Genomic DNA, 20,948 nt, shown 5'->3' with positions numbered 1-20,948 from the left:
ACTAGAGCCTTGGATTTATCCTTGACCAAAAAAACTACCATGAGAATCCATGAGCCTATATATATTCTTGACACAGTATGAGGCAATCCCTTGAGGCAAGTTTGTTGGGATCAAGGTCTTGCTCTCTTATGACAATGTGTGCAAAAAGGTTGTAGAGTGTGTTTCTAAAGGTATTTCTTGCTATAGTTTGTGTTATGTATGTGACCTCCATGAGACCCATCATGATGTAATCCTACAATCCCACCTCAACCTATCATAGGTCTTATCTAAATCCAACCCAAGCAAGATACTCTTCAATTGAATTTTGCCTAAATGGTTTATTGCCGAGTAAACATTCTATATAGTTTCAAAGATATCACAACCCTTAACGAATCCATATTGCTCCTTGTCAACCAGCATCATGCATATTTCCCTTACTCTCATTGTCAAGGCCTTAGCAAGAATTTTACAGATGTGTTAAACATAGAAGATTGGCCTCCAATCATGAATATGTGGATCTCATAGATAACCACATGGTTTTTGCCCACCCAAAGGCTGTTGCATTCAGCCTCTTTAGTCCATTGCTGAATATCTCCATGCAACATTCCATAAATCTTTCGTCTGACAAACACGAGAAACCCCCAGCATATAAAGGGACCTCAGATTTGTCAGACTTATCATCGACTACAACCATGCCCTCACTTTGAAAACTTGCATGCTCCACTTGAGCCACTTCAGTCAGATCACACTCTTTCAGACCCAGCCTTGCACCCGTGGAATCTCTTGAGCATAAACTATGCCACACTCAATTCCATTAAACTGAGCATAAGGGCCATGGGAGGGAAAAAGGCAGAGTATCGAGCATGCACAAAGAACCTTGGCGTGTATAGAAGCAACATCTCCCTGAATTAATCAAGTGCCCTTCGAACCAGAAGTATTCTTAATCAAATGACTAAACAATTCAGAGTAATTGTTATTCTAAACTATTGATCAAATGGATAGGCCGATTTGAAGCTAACGCCACACGTTCATGATCTCAAAAAGAGATTCCCCAACTTGTATAGGACACTAGGGCTTTCAGTGACTACTTTGCCCTGATGAAACCCTTTGCTTCCGAGCTGAAAGGTGAGATTAGATTGGCTCTTTGGTTGGGTGATGAGTCAAACATTAGTTTCTACGATGATGTTCTCTGGAAAGATTTATTCATTCAAGTTGCCACCAGTGTGATCCAAAGAGATGGGGCTTAATAGGTTCATCATTAAGACAAACATGATCCAACCAAATCTTACATCTCACCTGTTTTTCCACTCTTCTAGTGAAACCATTTCAAATAAGAGGGAGACTAGCTACTGTACATGCACTGGTGTCGCCAATTGATGTGAGTAGAGTGGCTGCATGACAGTCAGTACAAACCCAGGGTATGGGTGTTTCCTTAGGTGTATTGATATGACACATACGATAGCCAGAATTTATTGCACTCCCAAGAAAATCTAGGACCTTACTCTCCCTCCCTTATAAGGGCTTTGAATGTCTATTTTTGCTCTAGAAATGTCTCATACCCCCCACCAAAATGGATGCATTGTTCTGCCATTGTTAGTCCACCAACTCTGGCCTGGCTTCTTCCATTCTTGTTCTTTGTCTCGCATTACCTCAACCTTCTTCTCGTCGTCCTGCATATGAGCATCTGCATAAATGTTAAACATCAAGACATAAGATGCAGCATGCTTTTCATCCAGTTGCACTGCATGTTCAAAGGCCTGTCGTCCAAGCTCCACATTACCCCACTTTCGACAAGCACCCAACACAGTATGCCACATCACAAGATCAGGATGGAAAGGCATTTTCCTCACCATCGCCACAGCCTCATCTAATTGGCCTGCACGGCTATGGAGATCAACCATGCAACAGAGGTGCTCAATAGTTGGACTGATGCCATATTCTTTGTTCATGGCGTCAAAATACTCGTGGCCCTTATCCACAAGACCTGTGTGACTGCAAACAGTAAGAACAATAACAAATGTGACTTCACCAGGTTTTATGCCTTCTCCGTTCATTCTCTCGAGCATACTGAAAACAAGCTTGCTCTCTCCTAGCTGGGCATATCCTGCTATTAGTACATTCCACGAGACCTCATCTCGAACTGGAAGCTTATCAAACGTTTCCTGTGCTTCTGCTAGAGAGGCACATTTTGCATACATATCCACCAAGGTGTTGGCAACAGTAAGTTCTCTTTCTAACTCCTTTCTGCCAATCTCAGTGTGTATTTCTCGGCCCTTGCCTATGGCTCCTATGCTGCCACAAGCTTTCAAGCTGCAAACAAATGTGACAGAATTTGGAGACACACCCTCCACTTGCATTTGTTCAAAACACTTCAGTGCTTCTTCACCAAGCCCATGCTCTGCATATCCTGTGATCATTGCATTCCATGAAACCTCATTTCGAACCGGAAGCCCGTCAAACACGTCCCGTGCTTTTGCAAGCAAGTCACATTTGGCATACATATCAACCAAGGAGCTGCCAACAAAAACATTTCTTTCCAACCCCTCTCTGCTAATCTCAGCATGTATTTCTCGTCCCTTTTCTATGGCTTTCATGCTGCCACAAGCTTTCAGCCTGCAAACAAAGGTGACAGCATTTGGAGAGACACCCTCCAGTTTCATCTGGTCAAAACAGTTCAGCGCTTCCTCACCAAGACCATGTTCAGCATATCCTCCTATTAGTGCATTCCACGAGATCTCATTTCGAACTGGAAGCCTATCAAAAGCTTCCTGTGCTTTTGAAAGCAAACCACATTTGGCGTACATATCAACCAAGGTGCTGCCAACGAAAAGATCCCTTTCCAAGCCCTTTCTGGCAATCTCTGCATGTATTTCTTGGCCCTTGTCTATGGCTCTGATGCTACCGCAAGCTTTCAAGCTGCAAAGAAAAGTGACAGCACTTGGAGGGACACCCTCGAGTTGCATCTGTTTGAAGCAGTTTAGCGCTTCCTCACAAAGACCATGCTCAGTATATCCTGCTATTAGTGCATTCCACGAGACTTCATCTCGAACCGGAAGCCTGTCAAACGCTTCACATGCTTTAGAGAGCAACCCACATTTGGCATACATATCAATCAAGGTGCTGCCAACAAAAAGATCTCTTTCCAGCCCCTTTCCAGCAATCTCAGCGTGTATTTCTCTGCCTCTTTTGGCATCTTTCAGCCTAGCACAAGCCTTCAGTAGGGCTGCAAAAGTATACTTGCTAGGATGTACAGAATCCTCTTGCATTTTTTGGTGAAGGTTGAGGGCATGCTGTGATTTCCCACATGCAATATATCCCATAATGAGAGAAGTCCAAGAATACACAGTCCGAACAACCAACCTGTCAAAAACATGCTTAGCATCGCGCATGCTTCCAACTTGCACCAACATGGGGACGAGGTAGTTCCCAAGAGGTGTATGATCTTCAAGCCCACTTTTGCACATGTAAGCATGCAAGCGCTTGGTATAGGCAAGATTTTTCATTTTTCTGCACTGATGCAAGATGCGTGTAAGGTTTTCTACCGAGGGCAGCTGAGGTATCCGTTCCAAAGAACTAAGTATCTCCTCTAAGCTAAGCGTCTCCCAGCCACTGTTCTCTGGCAGTTCTTGTGCTTTAGATGCTTTCAGCTGTACTCCAGACTCCAACCCGTCCTTGCCACAATCCTCGTCTTCAGAGTTTGACGATGCTTCGGCCGTGCATGCTTTGGCGTTGTCCATTCCCTTGCTTCTGCACTCCCTTTTCTCGATCATATCTTTAAACCATAACCTGGAGTGTGCCAGCCGTCTATCCATAGCTACTCCTGTGCAAGGTTGTGCTTGAAATCCAGAGATATTGTGTCTGTCTGTTAAGATTCACAACAGATTCGTCAGACAAGACAATCTACAGCTTTACCTTTGCAAATCGTTCAGCTGCGCACGTACTTTGCTCGTTGGGTTGTCCGTGAAGAAGTCCTTCCATAAGCGCTCGGTACGTCAGCTACCTGCGAAGGATGGCCAATTGCCAGAAATGTGTCCGTGTTTGAGGTCTGTCCGGCGATATGGGATACTTCGACAAGCGCTCGGCCGCGTCCGTGCCCTCTACATGGATTCTCCGGGGAGTCCATCGGAGAGATTAAGCGCGAGCAGTCGAAGTGTGAATCTCCGACAAGGAAAATCCCCTGCAAGCCAGCAACTGAGCGAGGAGAGGGCTGCATAGTTTCGTTGAGTGGGGACTCTTCCATGTGATAGACACCTTCAGCTATCACGATATCTGAAAGAAGCCTCTAGTTATCACCACCTTAGTAGTAAGCGGCATTGGAATTTGGATTTGCGTGTCTGTAATCTTCTACCGAGAGTTCCCATCCTCGGGAAGAACGAAAATTAATTGAGAGAGCCCAAATTGTAAGGAAAAGCAATTCAAGCTGTACAACTACCTTAGCCCTGAGCTCGGGCTGATGATGCCTTGTCCGATCTATGTTGGTGCAGACTCTCTCCTCCTCCTTGTTCTTCAAATCATATATGATTATCAAATCATCTCTCTCTTCCTTCTCCTTTTTGAAATCATACAATACTGCTACTGTTGCTCTCCGAGTAAGAGAACGGGAACAATTCCAGTTTATAAAGTCCCATAATAGTGCAGAAGAACGTTTCCTTTCTCATCTTCTCATTCTCTTAGTGTACTTTTGTCACTGGTTTGCAACAACAGTCCGCAAACCACTCCCTCTTCTCTACCAATCCAACCATCAAGGGCATGAAAGTAAAGTCGCTAGGATTCTTGATGTACTCGCTCATCACACCCTCCACATATGACAAATAATAAGGTAACAAAGACTTATGTTTTGTATCTACTGAGCAATAGCAATGTGCAAAGGTAACTAGGATTAATCGACGAGATGGCTAACTCGAACAGTGAGCCAGTAAGGAAAGAGTTGTTGTAGAAGGGGAGATTGCCCACCCTTCAATCTTTCCTATATCTTCCAATTTCATTTTTTTTTCATTCGCCTCCACGTCCCCTTCTCCTTGGTAGTAACAATGGACCTTCCCTTGTAAGAGCCAACATTGGTGGACTGCATTTGACCCTATCATATGCATTCAAGAGTTTTTGGCCTGCCCTGCTGTGGGTAGGCCTTAGTGAAGGCTTCAGCTTTGCAGATGGGAAAAATTTCGAATTTTTTAAAAGTTTTTATTGTGAATTGTTGATTGGTCCACTTGTCTGTTTTTTGTTTTTTATGATTGATTATCTCCACCTATTCCCCCCTCTTTCTCTCTCTTTGTATTTCAAGGCAAGCGCCCCCCCTCCCCCTCTCTCTCTCCCCCCCTCTCTCTCTCTCTCTCTCTCTCTCTCTCTCTCTCTCTTTTCCAAGCTACGCATTTGAGGCAGGCCTTTTGAATGCTTTATGAGCATTCATCTTGTTAACTTTCACGCGACTCATCTAGGCTTTAAAAAATGCATCGTCTCCACTTTGAGATGTGTACATGTCACCTCTCCATAGCGTGCGTACACAACATTATGATCGGCTGCAAATAGAAAGGTATGGGCCAAAACCTCAGCAAATAGCCCACTTGTGTCAACTCAAAAAACCATGAATCCCTTCGACGATGATAACTACTCTAGAATATGATTGATCACCATATTTCCCTGGAGTAAGAAATCTATGGGCAGAGCTCTGTGTTGCCGATGAACGTGCAATAACAAAATCCAAATGGAAGCTGAAATGTTCAAGGTTCTCTATAGCGTCTCAAGTGGAAAGGGTAATGATCAAACCTTATGGTTTACAGAGGTACAAATTGGCTCTTTGACGCAAGCCTCACACACATAACATGCAGCGTGTATTTCTAATCTTTGATCTTTTGCATTGATCAATGTGTATTGCTTGTCTTTGAGCCATTTCACATAATCAAAAGGCTTCAAACACAAACACTTAACATGTCTTGCTTGTCGTCAAACTATTTCGCATTGATGAAATATAGCCAGTCGTCGACACCCGTCCTTCAATGATCGAATAAACGTTGCATTTGACTTGTTATTTGTGTAGTCTCTCGAACCCCTGAGATCGATCATGGACGTGCATTTGACCTTTTTGGAGATGGATGCTAGATGAGAGCAGACGCTTGTCCTACAGATCCAAGAAACTTGGGTTGGCTTAAGCCTCGGCAACTCATTGAAGCACTATGTCTCCAAGTTTGGATCTCACATTGATAGATCAAAAGACAAAGAGTGAGGCTATCTTGGCAAGGGTCAGTGTGAGCATTAAAAGGATTCAAATACAGGGGTGGGGGCTCATTAAGATGGCACATTCAACCGCCTCAAAAATCTCTCCAATGTCAAGCTTGTGGCTTTGCTCGAGTACCATGCCACATAAGACTACTATCCAACTCAGCAGCTTGCTATTATTTTTGACATGCGAAGTAGCTTTGGAGGAGGCATCTTCCAACATGTCTCCATCTCTCCCAACAAAGTAGGAACCACAGCCATCGATACAAGATGCAGCAAAGCTCCAGTCTAAGTTTAGCTATCAACCAGATGCTTTACTTCTTATCCTTCACCATACTGACACTTCTCTCCATCTCCTCAACAAACACCCCACTTCTTCTTCTAGCACCAAGCACCCATTTTCCTGAAAGCCACTCGTCTAATGCTCCTCCCATCTACATTCCACTTGGAGTCATTACAGTTTAACAAAAAAAAGGGGAGGAGGTTCTTGTGGGCTGAAAAGCACACATTCAAAATGGACTCCATAGACTTCAATTAGTGCACTATGGATTTTCTTGCATGGTTATGTGGGGAGGCCATAAGGATTTTTGTGAATTGATGGCGTGCAGGCTCATGGTGGGCAGATCCGTCGGTAGGTATAGGAGAGGCATGTGACGTGGCAAGGAGAGCACAACAAGAGGTGCAAGGAGAGAGCAAGGAAGAGGTGCAATATGGCATTATGCTTTGCTTGTGTTAGCCTCGCCACTCCTAGGCTCGGGTGATTTGGGGCTCAAACTCCCTGAGCGCCCTCACACCTTCACTTATTTGGGGTTCAAACCTCATAGACTAGGCTAAAAACCTAGAGTGACAAGGCTCGGCTTCCATGAGACACCCCACGGCAACCCTGAATGTTGCCGGGAAGCCTTTTCTTTGGAATATTTGGGGAACAAACTCCCTGAGTTTGAGCTGTACTCCTTCCATCGCTATTTTCGTTCGCGTCGCTATTTCCTGTGGATGTGGAGCTAAAAAGTGCAACGTGCATGCAGTCTTCATTGCCCAGAAGTGTGCATCTCCTTGTTCCTAGTATGCACCTCCTTGTTCCGTGCAGGGGCAATTGGAACATACAACTTGTGCTTGGGATCCTTGAATCCTTGGACTTTGGAGCGGATCCTTGGGGATTAAACTCCGTGAGTTTGAGCTATACTCCTATGTGCACATTGCTTGTAATCATTAACCTTGGTGTATTTGGGTATTAAACTCCCTTGAGAGCTTATCCTGTTGATGTAGATCATTTGGCTTGGTCACCTTTACTCATTGATTACCCTGCATTTGGCGACTGTACTCTGTGGATGTTAACATGCCCCCTTTCCTATTGTTGATCCGTCCTCAAGTCATCTGCGCTAGAGGAGGTTGGTGGAGAGGATTGACTACAAGATGGCGTAACAGTCCAGTTGCCTAGACGTGAGGGGAGCGAGGTACGAGCGGTACTTCCAAAAGTGGGTAGCATGCATATCCTCGTAAGTGTGGAGGTGATGCTTGTCGGTGGAGGTTGCAGACGTGGAGGTAGAGGTGGAGGTCTTGGAACTGAGTTAGGTCGGGGTTGAAGACAATCTGGTTGGTCAGATTGTGAATGCGGTCATTGATGGGGTGGCTGTGGGCAAGAAGATCGCGGAGGAGTAAGAGGATGAGGTAGTCGAAATGGACAGCGGTGACGATGGCTAGATCTGGCATTGAGCTGTAGGTGTCGTTGAATGATTGAAGGTGGAAGCAAAAACCCTCCCAAGTCATTTCTTTTGGAAAGTTGTACTTAGGAAAATTGTACAACACATTGGGGTCCTATTGTTGGAGAGCTCAAAAGGCGGCACAAGCCAACATCGTTCCATGGGCATGTAGAGTGGGTGGACTCAACGATCAGTGCACTATGATAGTAGCGCCAAAATTTCTCCAGCTTCAAAAATGGGAGCTGCGGATTCGGCATCTGCATCAGTCGCAGGGACGGGGGCATCGGGGCGAGGCTATATCCTCCTCTTGTGTGCTTGGGATGTGTGCTTGGGATGCGCGCGATGCTAGTCGTCTAATGAGTGCGCTATGTGTTGGTAAGCTGAAAGGAAAGCAAAGAGTGGACACAAACTCAGAATACTTGCATTATGGAATGAAGAAGAGTGAGGTCCTTAAGTAGGCACCTCATACATGCTCACTGACATCACTGATGACTTCAGAGCTCCACAATCATCTCCTCAATCTGCTCCTAGATTCTCTCAATCATCCTATGTGGCTCTCCACCACCTAACTGTGCTTGTGGGCACCTAACTGTGCCTCTAGCACTCACACATAGAAACCAAGGTGTGCCTGAGGCATACACCTTGAGATATCCCATCAAACCCCCCCTCAAGGGAATGCCTCAGGCTATGTCAAGGATACATCTAGTCTCATAGTTTCTCATGCCATCTCATGGTGGTCATGGATAAATCTATGGCTAGGTTCTCATGCTAGCAAGGGTTCCCTTGGGTGTAAGGTAAACAAAAGGGATAGAAAAAGATCTTCCAATGGTTATCTCCCCTGCATGTACATGCACACAATGTCTGCAGGAGGTACCATGGAGCAAAACATACACATGGCCTACATCATAAGGTGACCAGAGGTGTTTACAAAACACACAAAACACAATCGTTTATTTCATTCATTTTGGAGGACTATCCAGGCTGAGTACCTTGACATAAGAAGAGAGATCTGGAGCATACATAGAGATGGTTTAAAATGCATAATCTTCAAAGGATGCCTCATCTCGTGGAGGCTCTTCAACTGAAAGTAGATTTGCATTTTTTGTCTTTGCTTTGGCTCTACAAAACTTCTCATGATGGTTGTTCTTGTCACAGTATTTGCATGGGTTAATTTTGAAGCAGTCCTTTGAAAGGTGATTTGTCTTTCCACAGTGATTACAAGGGGTAAACTTGCCCTTCTGGACTTTTACAGCATAAACAGTGTCATTGCCTTTCCTGAGCTCCATATGCCTTTCTTCTTCTTGGAGAGTAGAGATAATACCTTCAAGATTAGGATTAGGAAGATTTTTCAAAGTGGTAACTATGTGATCATAATCTTTAGGCATACTCTTAAGTAACACTGCCATAGCATCATCTGGAGTAATAGGGGAGTTGATAGAAGCTAATTGAGTCATAAGACTCCACATATAGTTGACATGAGCTGCCAAAGTAGTACCACTAACCATCTTCAATTCAAAGAAAGAGATTTTAAGTGATAATTTAGAGATGTGAGAGCTAGCACCAAAAATCATGTCAAGCTTCTGCCAAGCTTCTGAAGGAGACTCTAAGTCAAAGATGTGGTGAATATAATCATCTCCTAAAGCAAGAGCAATGATACCATATGCTTTTTCTTCTCTAGCGGGATCCCTTGCCGGTCGTGTCGGAGTTGAGGATTCTCCAGCATTGGAGGCTGTAGAAGAAGCGGTTGGAGTTGGTTTGACAAGTCCCCAGAGGTTCTCCCTCATCAATGCAAATTTCACCTTCAGCTGCCATGTGTGGAAGCCCTTTCCATTGAACTTCTCTAGATTCAATAGGGTAGCCATGAGAGGGTCTAACCCAGATATTGGGCAGTGTCTTTCTCTCTTACAAGGCAAAAAATAACTGAAAGGCTTCCAAAATATAAGCACTTGATGTAGCAAAGACTAGTGACCAATATTCAATCAATGATGCTTCTTCTTACATGCTTCATAGAAGTGGCTAAAATGAATACTTTCCAATCAAAACCAGGTCTAGCACTCCCTGCAGAGTAGTAGCAGGAAGATCCATGCATTTGATCATTGCCATTGAAGCAAAGAACACGAGTTGTGGTCTCACATTTAGTGGGAACATTTGAGGTAGGAACATCAAACCATTCAGGCAAATATTCTTCACAAGCTTTAGTTTAAACCCTAAAATTCGAAGAGTGACAACCCTCCCTACACCTCGAGAGATGCATGCTTACGAGACGATGCTCTCTAACCTAAGAAATGGCCTACAAAAAGTGAAAGAGGTGCACAACTTAGATCAAATAGCAATAAAGAGGGATACATTGGCTACGTTGGTATCCTCTAAAACAAAGGAGAAACAGCTTGGGCACACAATGTCAAACATGTTGTCAATTAGAAGGACCAACATGGCTTCAATGGTTGGATGTAGACAGGAAGCAATGCAGGATCATCCTGATCAGAGAAGTCTTTGGGCTTCAATAGAACCAAGAAAAGGAAAGAAAATCAATTATTGATCGAGTGACAATGTTCTGGCATGAGAATATGAGAGTTTCTCCAAGTAAGGACACCTACAAAAAGCAGACGGGATGCAAGCAGTGTGACGAGCACATCATACACATGCTTGATACAATATAGGTCAATGGTTGCCTAAACCAGCCTAGTGGTTGTCTTTGAATGAGTTTTGGAATCGTTTAATTGTTTAACTTAATTTATAAACTGGGCTAGCTTGGACTTATTGTGATCCAGCCCGGTGGTTGCAATATATTACCTTGTTAGTTTAGGTCAAACATCAATTATGTGATTATCTTAAACTAGTGGATTGTCTAATTTCCAAATTGGGATGTTTTAGACATAATGTTATTGTCCTAAACTAACTCGATGGTAGAAAATGTTTTGTTTCCTAGTAGTTAAACATGAGTTTAGTTTAATTTTTGGGCTAGTTCGGATCATATACCAGTTAATTTTCAAATCGGGTTGGCTTGGACTTAATGGGATTGTCCTAAACTAGCCTGGTGGTTGGAACATCATGGAAATATCACCAAGATGGCTCAAGTCAAATAGTAGTTATGTGATTGTCCTAAACCAGTGTGGTTGAATAGAAATATATTACACAAATTGAAATAATTGATGACCAAGTGGTTGGTTGAAATTCCTATGTTTTGAAGTAGCTAAATTATTTAAGTTTAATTTTTTGGCTAGTTTGATTCATATACCAATAATAATGAGGCTAGCTTAGACTTATGTGATTGTCCTAATCCAGCTTGGTGGTTGGAACATCATGCCATATATTATCGAGCTGGTTTAGGACAAACATGAGTTATGTGATTGTCTTGATGAACCAGTGTGGTCGAATGAAAAATAAATATAAATATATTTTGCAATTGAAATAATTGATGACCATCCTGATGGTTGAAATTGTTGTGTTTCCTAGTAGTTAAATTAGTTTATTTTACTAGTAGTATATAATTCAATTGGTTAATGTGATTGCCAGTTTTGTTTTGTAGTAATGAAAATGTTTTGCTTTCTAGTAGCTTGTTTAGGTTAATTAGCTTGATTAGATTGTTTTTTTATTTCAACAAAATTTTATCTCCCACATGTTGGGTGAGTAAACGGGGTTGTATATGAAGTATATGGCCCATAAAACTGTGCTTTTAATTGGGCAAAGGAGCTTTTAGCATTGTAAGCTCTGGTATGTCAGGAAACTCAAAGAAAAGAATTTGTGTTGTTGTAAAGGACACATAGGCTTTGACCTCTAGTCCAACAACAGAGAAAGGTCAACAAGTAACGGTGAAGGGAGTTGGAAATGGCGAAGGAGTAGTTAGATGAAATAGTGAAAGGAGTTGGAAATGGTAAATGAAATGGAATAGTAGAGGCTTAACTAGAGTGAAGGCCATCGCAATGGTTTGGCTCATGTGATGCTGGTTGTTTGAGGCTGCTAAACCATGTCTTTTTTCAAATAGAGTGCAATTCATTAACATGGTGGCTCCTTGATGATTATTTGAAGGGGTGGTAGGTTAATAATGGGTGGCTCAAATTTTGATTGGGCTTGCATGTGATTTAATTATAGATTAATTACCAGTCACCAATATAGTGGCTCCTTCATGATTATTTGGATGATACCACCCGACGTGGGTAATCTTGCCCATCCATATGGTGCACTAGCATGCATGTATTTTGATTACCACCAATCATAGGCATGGCAACTCCTTCATGATTATTTGGATGTCCTAGCATTAATTACCAGTCATCATGGTGGCATGTGATTGCATGCAATTATTTTTGGGGCAAAACAATTCTTGATTATTTTTAGTGCAGTTAATTATACCAATCACCGCAATGTCATGATATTAAATAGAAACTTATGATTATATAATTGGATGGCTTGCATGTCGATGATTATGTTTGGGGAAAAATAAGAAATCTGATCTGGAATGCATGCGATTTAATTACCACTTAATTACCAGTCACCAGTATGGTAGCTCCTTCATGATTATTTGGACAGCACCACCTGATGTGGGAAATCTAGTATTAGTGGAATGTGATTGCATGGCCTTGCATAGGACTTGCATGTGATTGCCTGTGCTTGCATATGATTGCTTGCGCTTGCATATGTTTACTAGTCACTGTGGTGGCATGTGATTACATGGGCTTGCATGTGACTATTTTTGGGGAAAAACAATTCTTGATTATTATTAGTGCAGTCACCAAAAAAAAATAGGGCTCATGATTCTATAATTGGATGGGCTTGCATATGGTGATGATTCTTTTTGGGGCAAAACAAGCAATCTAGTCCCAGTCACTGTGGTGTGCCCTCACCTTTAATGAGAAGGCCAAATTTTACTACTATATAAGGCATTCTGATGAAACTTTGCATGCCAAGGAATCTTCAAAATACAGCACTAGCCGGGCCGTCAAGCATGCGATTAATTGGTAGTTTGATTAATTGAAGATGGCTCATGATTATTCGGATGGCACCACCAAGCCTCCAGCCATCATGGTGGCTCAGATTTTGATTAATTTAAGGTGGCTTATTAAGATGGCTCATGATTATTTGGATGGCACCACAGGGCCTCCAACCACCATGGTGGCTTGAATTTTGATTTAACTTTAAGGTGGCTCATTAATAGTAGAGTGAGACTTTACCATTTAACCATGGCCCCAAACATGATTCGGCTACTTTTCTCTCATTCAGCTCAGCTCTGCTACTTTTCTCCACACACACCCGTCTAGCTCTCATCTACCTCTAATTGGCTACCTTGCTCCATACTGCCTCCTCCAACTCTTATCCACTCATCTGCTCCCCTTCTCATTTACCATCCACTCTTTCACCATGCCAAGAACTGTAGGAAACACAACCAACATTGTTACACCCCTCAATACAACGTGATCCCAATCTTGTCTTCTTTCTCATACAAGTTCATTGTGTTGCACTCGCTAGGACTTGAAATGCATGCTCTTGTGGAATGTCTTCATATCTCCATTGATTTCCCCCCACATGTCCATGTCACCACCTTGGATGGCATGCACATAGCTGGCCTCTTTATGGCTATGCTCTATGGATTCCCTAGAGATGTTAATAATGAAGGGGTAAGGATTTTTAAAGCATAGTTTTCTCGTGTTGTTTGGGGGGGGGGGGCAGATGCTAATCCTTGCATTTGTGCATGGCCTCTCCATCGTCTCCTCCATCAGCTCCCTAAAAATTCAGACATAGCAAGCTGGGTTGGCCTTTGTGCATACAAGAATGTATACTGGTCTATCACCCAACTAGTTATCCTTGCCGGATGTAATATTTTGGGCTCTAAGGCTCTCAATAATTGTTGAGATTTTATAATGTAATCTCTTTTGTTCAAGTTTTTCTCCATAAGGCTCTTAGAAATTATTGAGTTATTAGTGTTTATAAACTATATTTGGATGTAGATGTAATCTCTTTTGCTCAACTTTCTCTTGATGATGTGATATTTTAGGCTCTAAGGCTCTAAGTAATTGCTGAGTGTTTATAAATGTAATCTTTTGTGTTCAATTTTTGTTCCATGAGGCTCTCAACAATTCCTGAGTGGTTAGTTTTTATAAACTGTATTTAGATGTAGATGTAATCTCTTTTGTATTTTTGCTCGATGAGGCTCTCAGCAATTGCTAAGTTATAAATTGTCTTTGGACTTTGGGTGTAATCTCTTTTTCAACTTTAATATAAATAGTACGGTTGTGCTGGTAACCATCATTGTTGGTAGTGATCGTTGCTGGTTGCAGCCATTGCACAAGCAATTGGTGCACAAGGAAACACAATTTCCATGGTTTTAGGATTAACTACAAGCGATATTAAAATAGTTCCAAGAACCAACATGGTGGTTGCAAGAAGGAAATAAATTTTCCTTGGTTTAGGATTAACTACAAGGAAATACATTTTCCTTGGTTTAGGATTAACTGAAACCCACACTAAAATAGGATCAACTCGATGGTTACACAAGGAAACACATTTTTCCTTATTTAGAATTAACTTTAAAATAAAGATAAATGTACTTTCTTTGTTTAGGATTAACTTTTAAATGAAGATATATATTTAACTTTGTGCAACCACCATACTAAAATAGAACCAGTGAGAAAATACATTTTCCTTGGTTTAGGATTATGTTAACATCCATAGAGTACAACCGCCGAATGCAGGGTAATCAATGACTAAAGGTGACCAAGCCGAATGATCTATGTCAACAGGACAAGCTCAAGGGAGTTTGATACCCAAATATACCAAGGTCAATGATTACAAGCAATGTGCACACAGAACTAGTATAGCTCAAACTCAGGGAGTTTGATCCCCAAATACGCAAAGACCCCGCTTGAAGAGTGCATGTGCCTTGCACTTTTCAGCTCCACATCCACATGAAAGAGTGACGCCAATGAAAATAGCCACGAAAGGAGTACAGCTCAAACTCAGGGAGTTTCTCCCCCAAATATTTCGAAGAAAAGGCTTCCCGACAACATTCAACGTTGCCGTGGGGTGTCTCGCGAAAGCCAAGTCTCATCACTCTAGGTTTTGAGCCTAGTCTACGAGGTTTGAACCCCAAATAGGTGAAGGTGTGAGGGCACTCAGGGAGTTTGAGCCCTAAATCACCCAAGCCTAGGAGTGGCGAGGCTAACATAAGTGCTATTTGGGAACCGATTAGGACCACTTCCTAATACCAGGTTTGTCCCAAGCGCTGTAATATGGTTAACACAAGCGCTATTTCTGCTAGTAGGGAGAGTTGATAAGAATAGCAATATGCCTTGGCTCCCTACGAGCCCAAGAGCCCATAGTTGTAAATTGAGGGAGAGTGCTAAAAAGGAAAAGGGTTGGCCCTCTCTTCAAAAGGTGACTTGTATAAAAGGCCAAATGGTTGACTTTGGTCTTCATTGTTGTTTGCACAAGTTTGAATGCAAGCTCCCTCTTCTCTTTCAAGAGAGTGTTTTGGGTGTTCTCTTGTTTCCATTGTCGTGCCTTTGTGGTTGTCACTCTATCCCCCTTCACTCCCTTCTCCTCCTCCCTTGTCCCTCCTCCCTCTCCCTTCACCTCTTCCCCTTCCCTCTTTCTCACGTGAAACGACATTGCAACAATCTGGAGGCCGCTTGACACTTGCGGATGACTCGTGCTATGCATTGCTCCCACAAGGAGTAGCCAGGAGTGGAGACTTTGTCGGCATATCTTCAACTCCCCCACGACACGTGAGTCATTGCTGAGACCCACTACACTTTTGGCACCACTACCGGGGATAAAAAGGTATGCTTTTGCATTTGCACTTGTCCCCCTTCGATATATTCCCATTGCACAAGTTTTCAAGCTTACCTTGGAGCTTGTTAGTGGAGTTGTAGGAGAGAAGAGAGGGAGAGAGAGAGAGAGAGAGAGAGAGAGAGAGAGAGAGAGAGAGAGAGAGAGAGAGAGAGAGAGGACAGAAATCTGTTTTTTCATGTGGGAATTCCATTTGTGAGCTTGGAAAGCTTGTTTTGGATGCTTTTTGGTGTTTCAAGTTGATAGGAACTTAGTAGGCTTGATTGCTAAGGTGTGTGTGTGGTTTAATCACCTCAAAAAACAATAAAACTAAGGATTTTTGTCAAGTTTTGAAGTAGTTTCATGTTCTAAAACTCCTCTTTTCTGAGTTTTTGCATTTTGGCTTTCAAAAAGTGTTTTTTTTTCATTGAGTAGGTAGAATAGGTAATGTAGCACCCCCCCATCACAAAAAATCATGAACAGAAACTACAAAATCCTTAGAAATCATCAAATCTCAGTCGGCAAAACTATGTATGACAATCCCGCCAGGTCGACACTGTAGCGTATCACACCGACCAGATTCCCTGTTGATTGACGCGTTAGCTAGATCCCATTAGTCAACTTGCATTGACCTGGTGCCGTAATGCTTCCCCATCGACCTAACCTCTAACTATGGTTTACCCCGCCACCCAGAGTCAATGCATGTCAGAGTTCCTTTCACACCGATCTGACAAGTCGTTGACCAGTGTTGTAGTGGTTCCTCGCCGACTGTTGCTATCTTACTATCCTACTGTCGGCGCGATGAACCCACCCCCATGCCTGTAGTCATAATCGTTCCCCTCCGCCTGTTGCGCTACTTCCATCACACCACCCATCGCTGTGTTTCTCCATCATCGTTGTTGCAATATCCGTAGCCCACCGATCGGCACGTTAGTAAGATTCCACCAATTCCCTATCTCGCCACTGCTATTATTCGGTATCCCTATGCCCGTGGGGATATCCCTTCTGACTGATCGCATCGACCACATGGCAATCATTTTCCCACTGATCGTTGTGATACATTCATCACACCGACCGGTGCTAACTCCTTATTCAGCCAATCGTTCGCTGAAAGGTTATGCCACCGCCCATCGCCAAAACCATACTACACCACCCATTGCTATTCCCGTAGCCCACCGATCAATGTCATAGAGTTATCCTGCCGACCGGTGCGATACCTCTAGGGTAGCTAAGGAATTAACAAAATATTCCAAAACCTCAGCTCAGCCTGGGTGTCCCCAGCTAGAGGCATCCCACCCTCCATCCAGTGCCAGAAGAAAGTGCGTCGAGCTATGCTCAGCAGCCCCTACCCTCCGTCCTAGTTGGGAGTCTAGAAGCTCAATGCGATCCTGAGCCTCCACTTGTTCGTAGGTCCCTATCCAAAAACTCCATCTAGATCAGACAAAACAGAGAGCCTTGAAGGAGTGATGCAAGGCCCCTCAGGTCGAAGGGCATCAGAAGCCCCCTTCACAAGTGTAGCCTCTCCCAACTCTCCTGCACCTTCGGTTGCATCCAGGTTTAGAGATACATTCTCTAACATGTTCGGCTGCTTAGGACAAACAGAGTCGGTGGACATGGAGAACTCCTTTGCCAGCATGTCCGTAGGAAGGGAAGGCCTGCAACAACAACCAAGTCCAACACAAAGGTGCCTTTGGCATCCAAGGTAAGGAACAAACTGGATGCATACTCCACATGGCTCCTCACTCGCTATGCTATAGTACGGTGCCCTCCTCCACCACATTCATGATAATCATCACATCTCGGTCTAGGTGAGTCAGTATGGTAGGCATCTCACCCGATACACCCGCAGCTTACTAGTCTTTGTCGAACACACCGCACATGCACACATGGTCAGCACCAGGTGATTAGAGTCCGTTCTTGCATTTTTACATGTGTTCATGCTCTTTCATGCTGACCTAACTATCATGTTGCACAACACAAGTGCACTCCGCTTAGTCCACATTTTCCCCCACCCCACTCCTCCTTCCTTCTCTTTTCCCTATTTTTACACAGTCACTACCCCACGACCGTCAGCCGAAACGTTCACCATCGACTGTCGCCAAGCCATTACACCACTGACCGTCGCTGAAAGGTTCGTCGCTATCGACTATCATGATCATGATACCCCACCAAGTCATTGCCATCAAAAACAACACCGCCTCGTCGCCACTTGAGTACCACACCGCCGGTCGCGGCCTAAGACACTCCACGCCGACCATTGCCATTGAGGTTCGCCACCAATCGTCGCCATCAAATTCAGCACCAACCGTTGTCATACCAATTTTTCAATGGTCGGGGGGATAGAAATCTATAAAAGCGGGCCTACCCCGTCGGGTTGTGTTACAGCAAAACTTTGTCAAAATTTATCCAGAAATCTGACAGTTTCCTACCCACTTCCTCTACATCCCCACCAGCAAATTTATGTCCTCCTATTCTTCCTCATCCACTAATTCCCTCGTCATGCAACTTCCACTTCTGTTTGCCATGGAATCCGAACATGACTTCTGTGAGTTCGAAGCTGACCTGGGTCTCCACCCTCGCCCTATTCCAGAGGCCACTAGCCCATCAGATTCTTAGAGCACTCCTTCTGCCATGATTCGCATGCCGACCAAAATACCTGCAGAGAGGACTTACAGGACGAAGACACCTCCACTAGATAGGCTACTCAAGAAGAGCCAGCTACAGTAGGCACGCCTGGAATTCCTCAAGACATACGACAGCAACACCAACATTGGTGTCCTACATGATGCAGCCGGCAATCTCCACCACTACCAAATCAATCAAGACACAGTGCGGGAAGTATTCAACCTGCCAATGGTGGCAAAGAAATACTCCAAGCAAAAAAAGAAGCTCGACTCCCAAAAGACGATCTGTCACTACGACTGCCACAAGTGCAGAGGCCGCACCTAGTTCACCACCATCCAGAAGCCCAAGGTAGAGCGCCTAGCAAGAGTCCTGCAATGGCTCACTCAAGTGAAGCACACGGACCATCATCAATCCGTTGTGCCCAATATCTTGCTGAGAATGGTGAACTTCTAGGAGACGATGAACTAGACCGACTACTACTGTAGTCAGATGAGAAATGATCTCAGCACCCATGGGGACATCATCGGCAACCCCATGTTGTACATGTCGGTCCTCTATTAGCTGAAAAGTTAGCATCTGCCAGTCGGCTTCGGCCTCGCCAAGAAATCTGCCACCGGTCCCATATAGATCGAGTAGGAAGAGACAGAAACAAGGCCCAAGAGAGTGAGGACAACACCAAGTGCCACTCCAGTCACTCAGGTGCAGCCGAAAACAAGTCAGCCGCTCAACCAATATGAGGAAAGCCGGTTGCATGAATTCATGCAACGACAACTATGCCTGTAGCAGTTAGGTCCTCAAGATAAGGGCAAACGTGCAAGGAGTGGCTATTCTCATTGAAGACCTCCAAGGCGACGACACCATCGATATCGGCCTCCATATAGGAGCCGAAATTGTGCCAACCACCCCCGCTCAGTCTCCACCCATCCTACGTCTCAGTCTCCACCATCCCTTAGGAGATAGCATCCTTTGCCACTGGCACCTCTTCCACGCCATGGGCAGGCCTAGTAGAGGCCATATAATTTTGTAGCGCACCCCAGTACAGGGCAACGGGAGGCTATAGCCACATGATGACAAAATAGTTGACACATAGACGTAATGGAGATTAATCTCTTTGAAGCCATGGCACTATTAGATATGCTCAATGCCCCACCCTCCTAGTATCCACCAGTGGTCCAAGGTGCTCAAGTTGTAAGGCCCCCATATGAGGAGAAGCCATGTGTGAGCCCGAGACACTGGATGGATCTTGACTTGCATGTCAGATGAGGTCTATCAATGAGACCGTTGATGGTAGAAAGGCGACTGTGTGGGAGCCCCTTGCTCTCGCGAAGGTATAGGGAATATTCCTTGAATATTCCATGGATGACTAGTCAGTTCCACCGACTAGGTTGACTGGTCAGCTCCAGCGACTAGGTTGATTGGTCGGCTCCACCAACTAGGTTGACTACTCGGCTCCACCGACTACGTTGATCCGACTACCGCCCCCATAGCTATAAAGAGGCGACCTCCCCAGTCCATTGTACCAGATCAAATCTTCCAACAAAGATCTTGTAGCTAGTAGCTCTTCACCTAGTATCTGTCTAGATCGCCATCTAAGCTCCACTGTGGGAGCGCACGGGTGGATGGAGCCATCATTTGTACTACATCAGTATTGAAGGAAAATTTTATTCGTCTTCAGTTTGCTGTGTACTCTCTATTCTTTGTTCAGTTTCTGTTCCAATGCACCATGTAATTTAACATGGTATCATAGCCCACGTGGCTCTAAGGATCGAAGACTAGAAGAGAGGCAAGGGCTTCAACAACATACGGAGTGATGGCATCAGGAAGCGGCTCGAGAGCTACAACAGCTGCAGCTGCACCAACAATCCAAGCGTTGAGGATTCACCCACCATGAAGGCAAGCTAGATGGTATGAACTTCACTCTATGGAAGTTTAAAGTTATTGCTATTCTAGATTCATATGAGCTTCTGGAGACAATACGGAGGATTGACCCAAAACCACAAGGAACCCCCGACCCAGCAAATCTAGGGAGTATGATACCTCCTAATGCCGACCTCCTATGAGCTTGGAAATGTAGGAACGTAGATGCTCTATGTGCGCTGGCTACAAGTTCTACTGATAGTGTTTTGGAGCATACATCTAAGGCAACTGTGGCCTCTGGAACATATTGAAGAGTCAGTATGAGATGCGGAATTAGACAAGGATCCAGAACCTGGAGAATCAGCTCATAGCTGAGAAGTTTAATGAAGGAGAGATAGCGGAGGTGTTCATAATCCGAATCAAAAATTTGCATGACCAGATGGCTAATGCTGGGATACAAAAGACTAGCGAAGAGCTAGCTCGGCAGTGTCTCCAGATATGTCCACCAAGGTTTGACGGACTGGTAACAGCGCTTAACACTCAAGTGAGACCCCAACCATTGTCATTTGAGGAGTTCTGTGCTTTACTTATGGAGGAGGAATTGAGGCTTAAAGCTCACGATGGAGGCGGCAAATGGGGATGCTGCTTTCTCTGCCACTGTGAAAGGCAAAGGTGGTTCCTCCACCAAAGGTGAGTCCTCTACTAGTGGTGACAAAAAGAAGAAGGACGGCAAGAAGAAGTTTCAAGGAGAATGCTTCTACTGCAAGAAGAAGGGCCATGTGATTACAGATTGCTGGGTCAAGAAAGTAGATG

At 44.1% G+C, this 20,948-nt stretch overlaps 1 protein-coding gene across 3 annotated transcripts; it reads right to left on the bottom strand.

Moving 5' to 3' along the window:
- Positions 1–1,164: 1,164 nt before the first annotated feature.
- LOC147895311 (pentatricopeptide repeat-containing protein At3g16610-like) lies at positions 1,165–4,768 on the bottom strand. 3 transcript variants are annotated; one of them, XM_087383968.1, is made up of 3 exons: positions 4,412–4,768; positions 3,921–4,248; positions 1,165–3,841 (listed from the first exon to the last, which is right to left on the bottom strand). In XM_087383968.1, the coding sequence occupies exons 2-3, from the start codon at positions 3,955–3,957 to the stop codon at positions 1,533–1,535; spliced, it is 2,346 nt and encodes a 781-aa protein (XP_087240094.1). In that variant the 5' UTR covers positions 3,958–4,248; positions 4,412–4,768; the 3' UTR covers positions 1,165–1,532. The 3 variants fall into 3 exon arrangements, with proteins under 3 accessions (XP_087240094.1, XP_087240097.1, XP_087240096.1); XM_087383971.1 differs by having other exon boundaries at positions 3,980–4,248; XM_087383970.1 differs by having other exon boundaries at positions 3,921–4,768.
- Between the last annotated feature and the right edge of the window lie 16,180 nt (positions 4,769–20,948).

Source organism: Dipteris shenzhenensis, chromosome 13, assembly GCF_047967505.1.
Source record: "Dipteris shenzhenensis isolate YYH24624 ecotype China chromosome 13, Dip_SZ_1.0, whole genome shotgun sequence".
Classification (NCBI taxonomy): domain Eukaryota; kingdom Viridiplantae; phylum Streptophyta; class Polypodiopsida; order Gleicheniales; family Dipteridaceae; genus Dipteris; species Dipteris shenzhenensis.
Note: the sequence above shows the minus strand (reverse complement) of the source record. Positions and strands in the feature narration are given on the sequence as shown.

Coding starts and splice junctions, on each gene's coding strand:
- LOC147895311 (XM_087383970.1), bottom strand. CDS start 3,957: ATGGAAGGACTTCTTCACGGACAACCCAACGAGCAAA. Junction 3,842..3,920: donor CGGACAACCCAACGAGCAAA/GTACGTGCGCAG, acceptor GAATCTTAACAG/ACAGACACAATATCTCTGGA.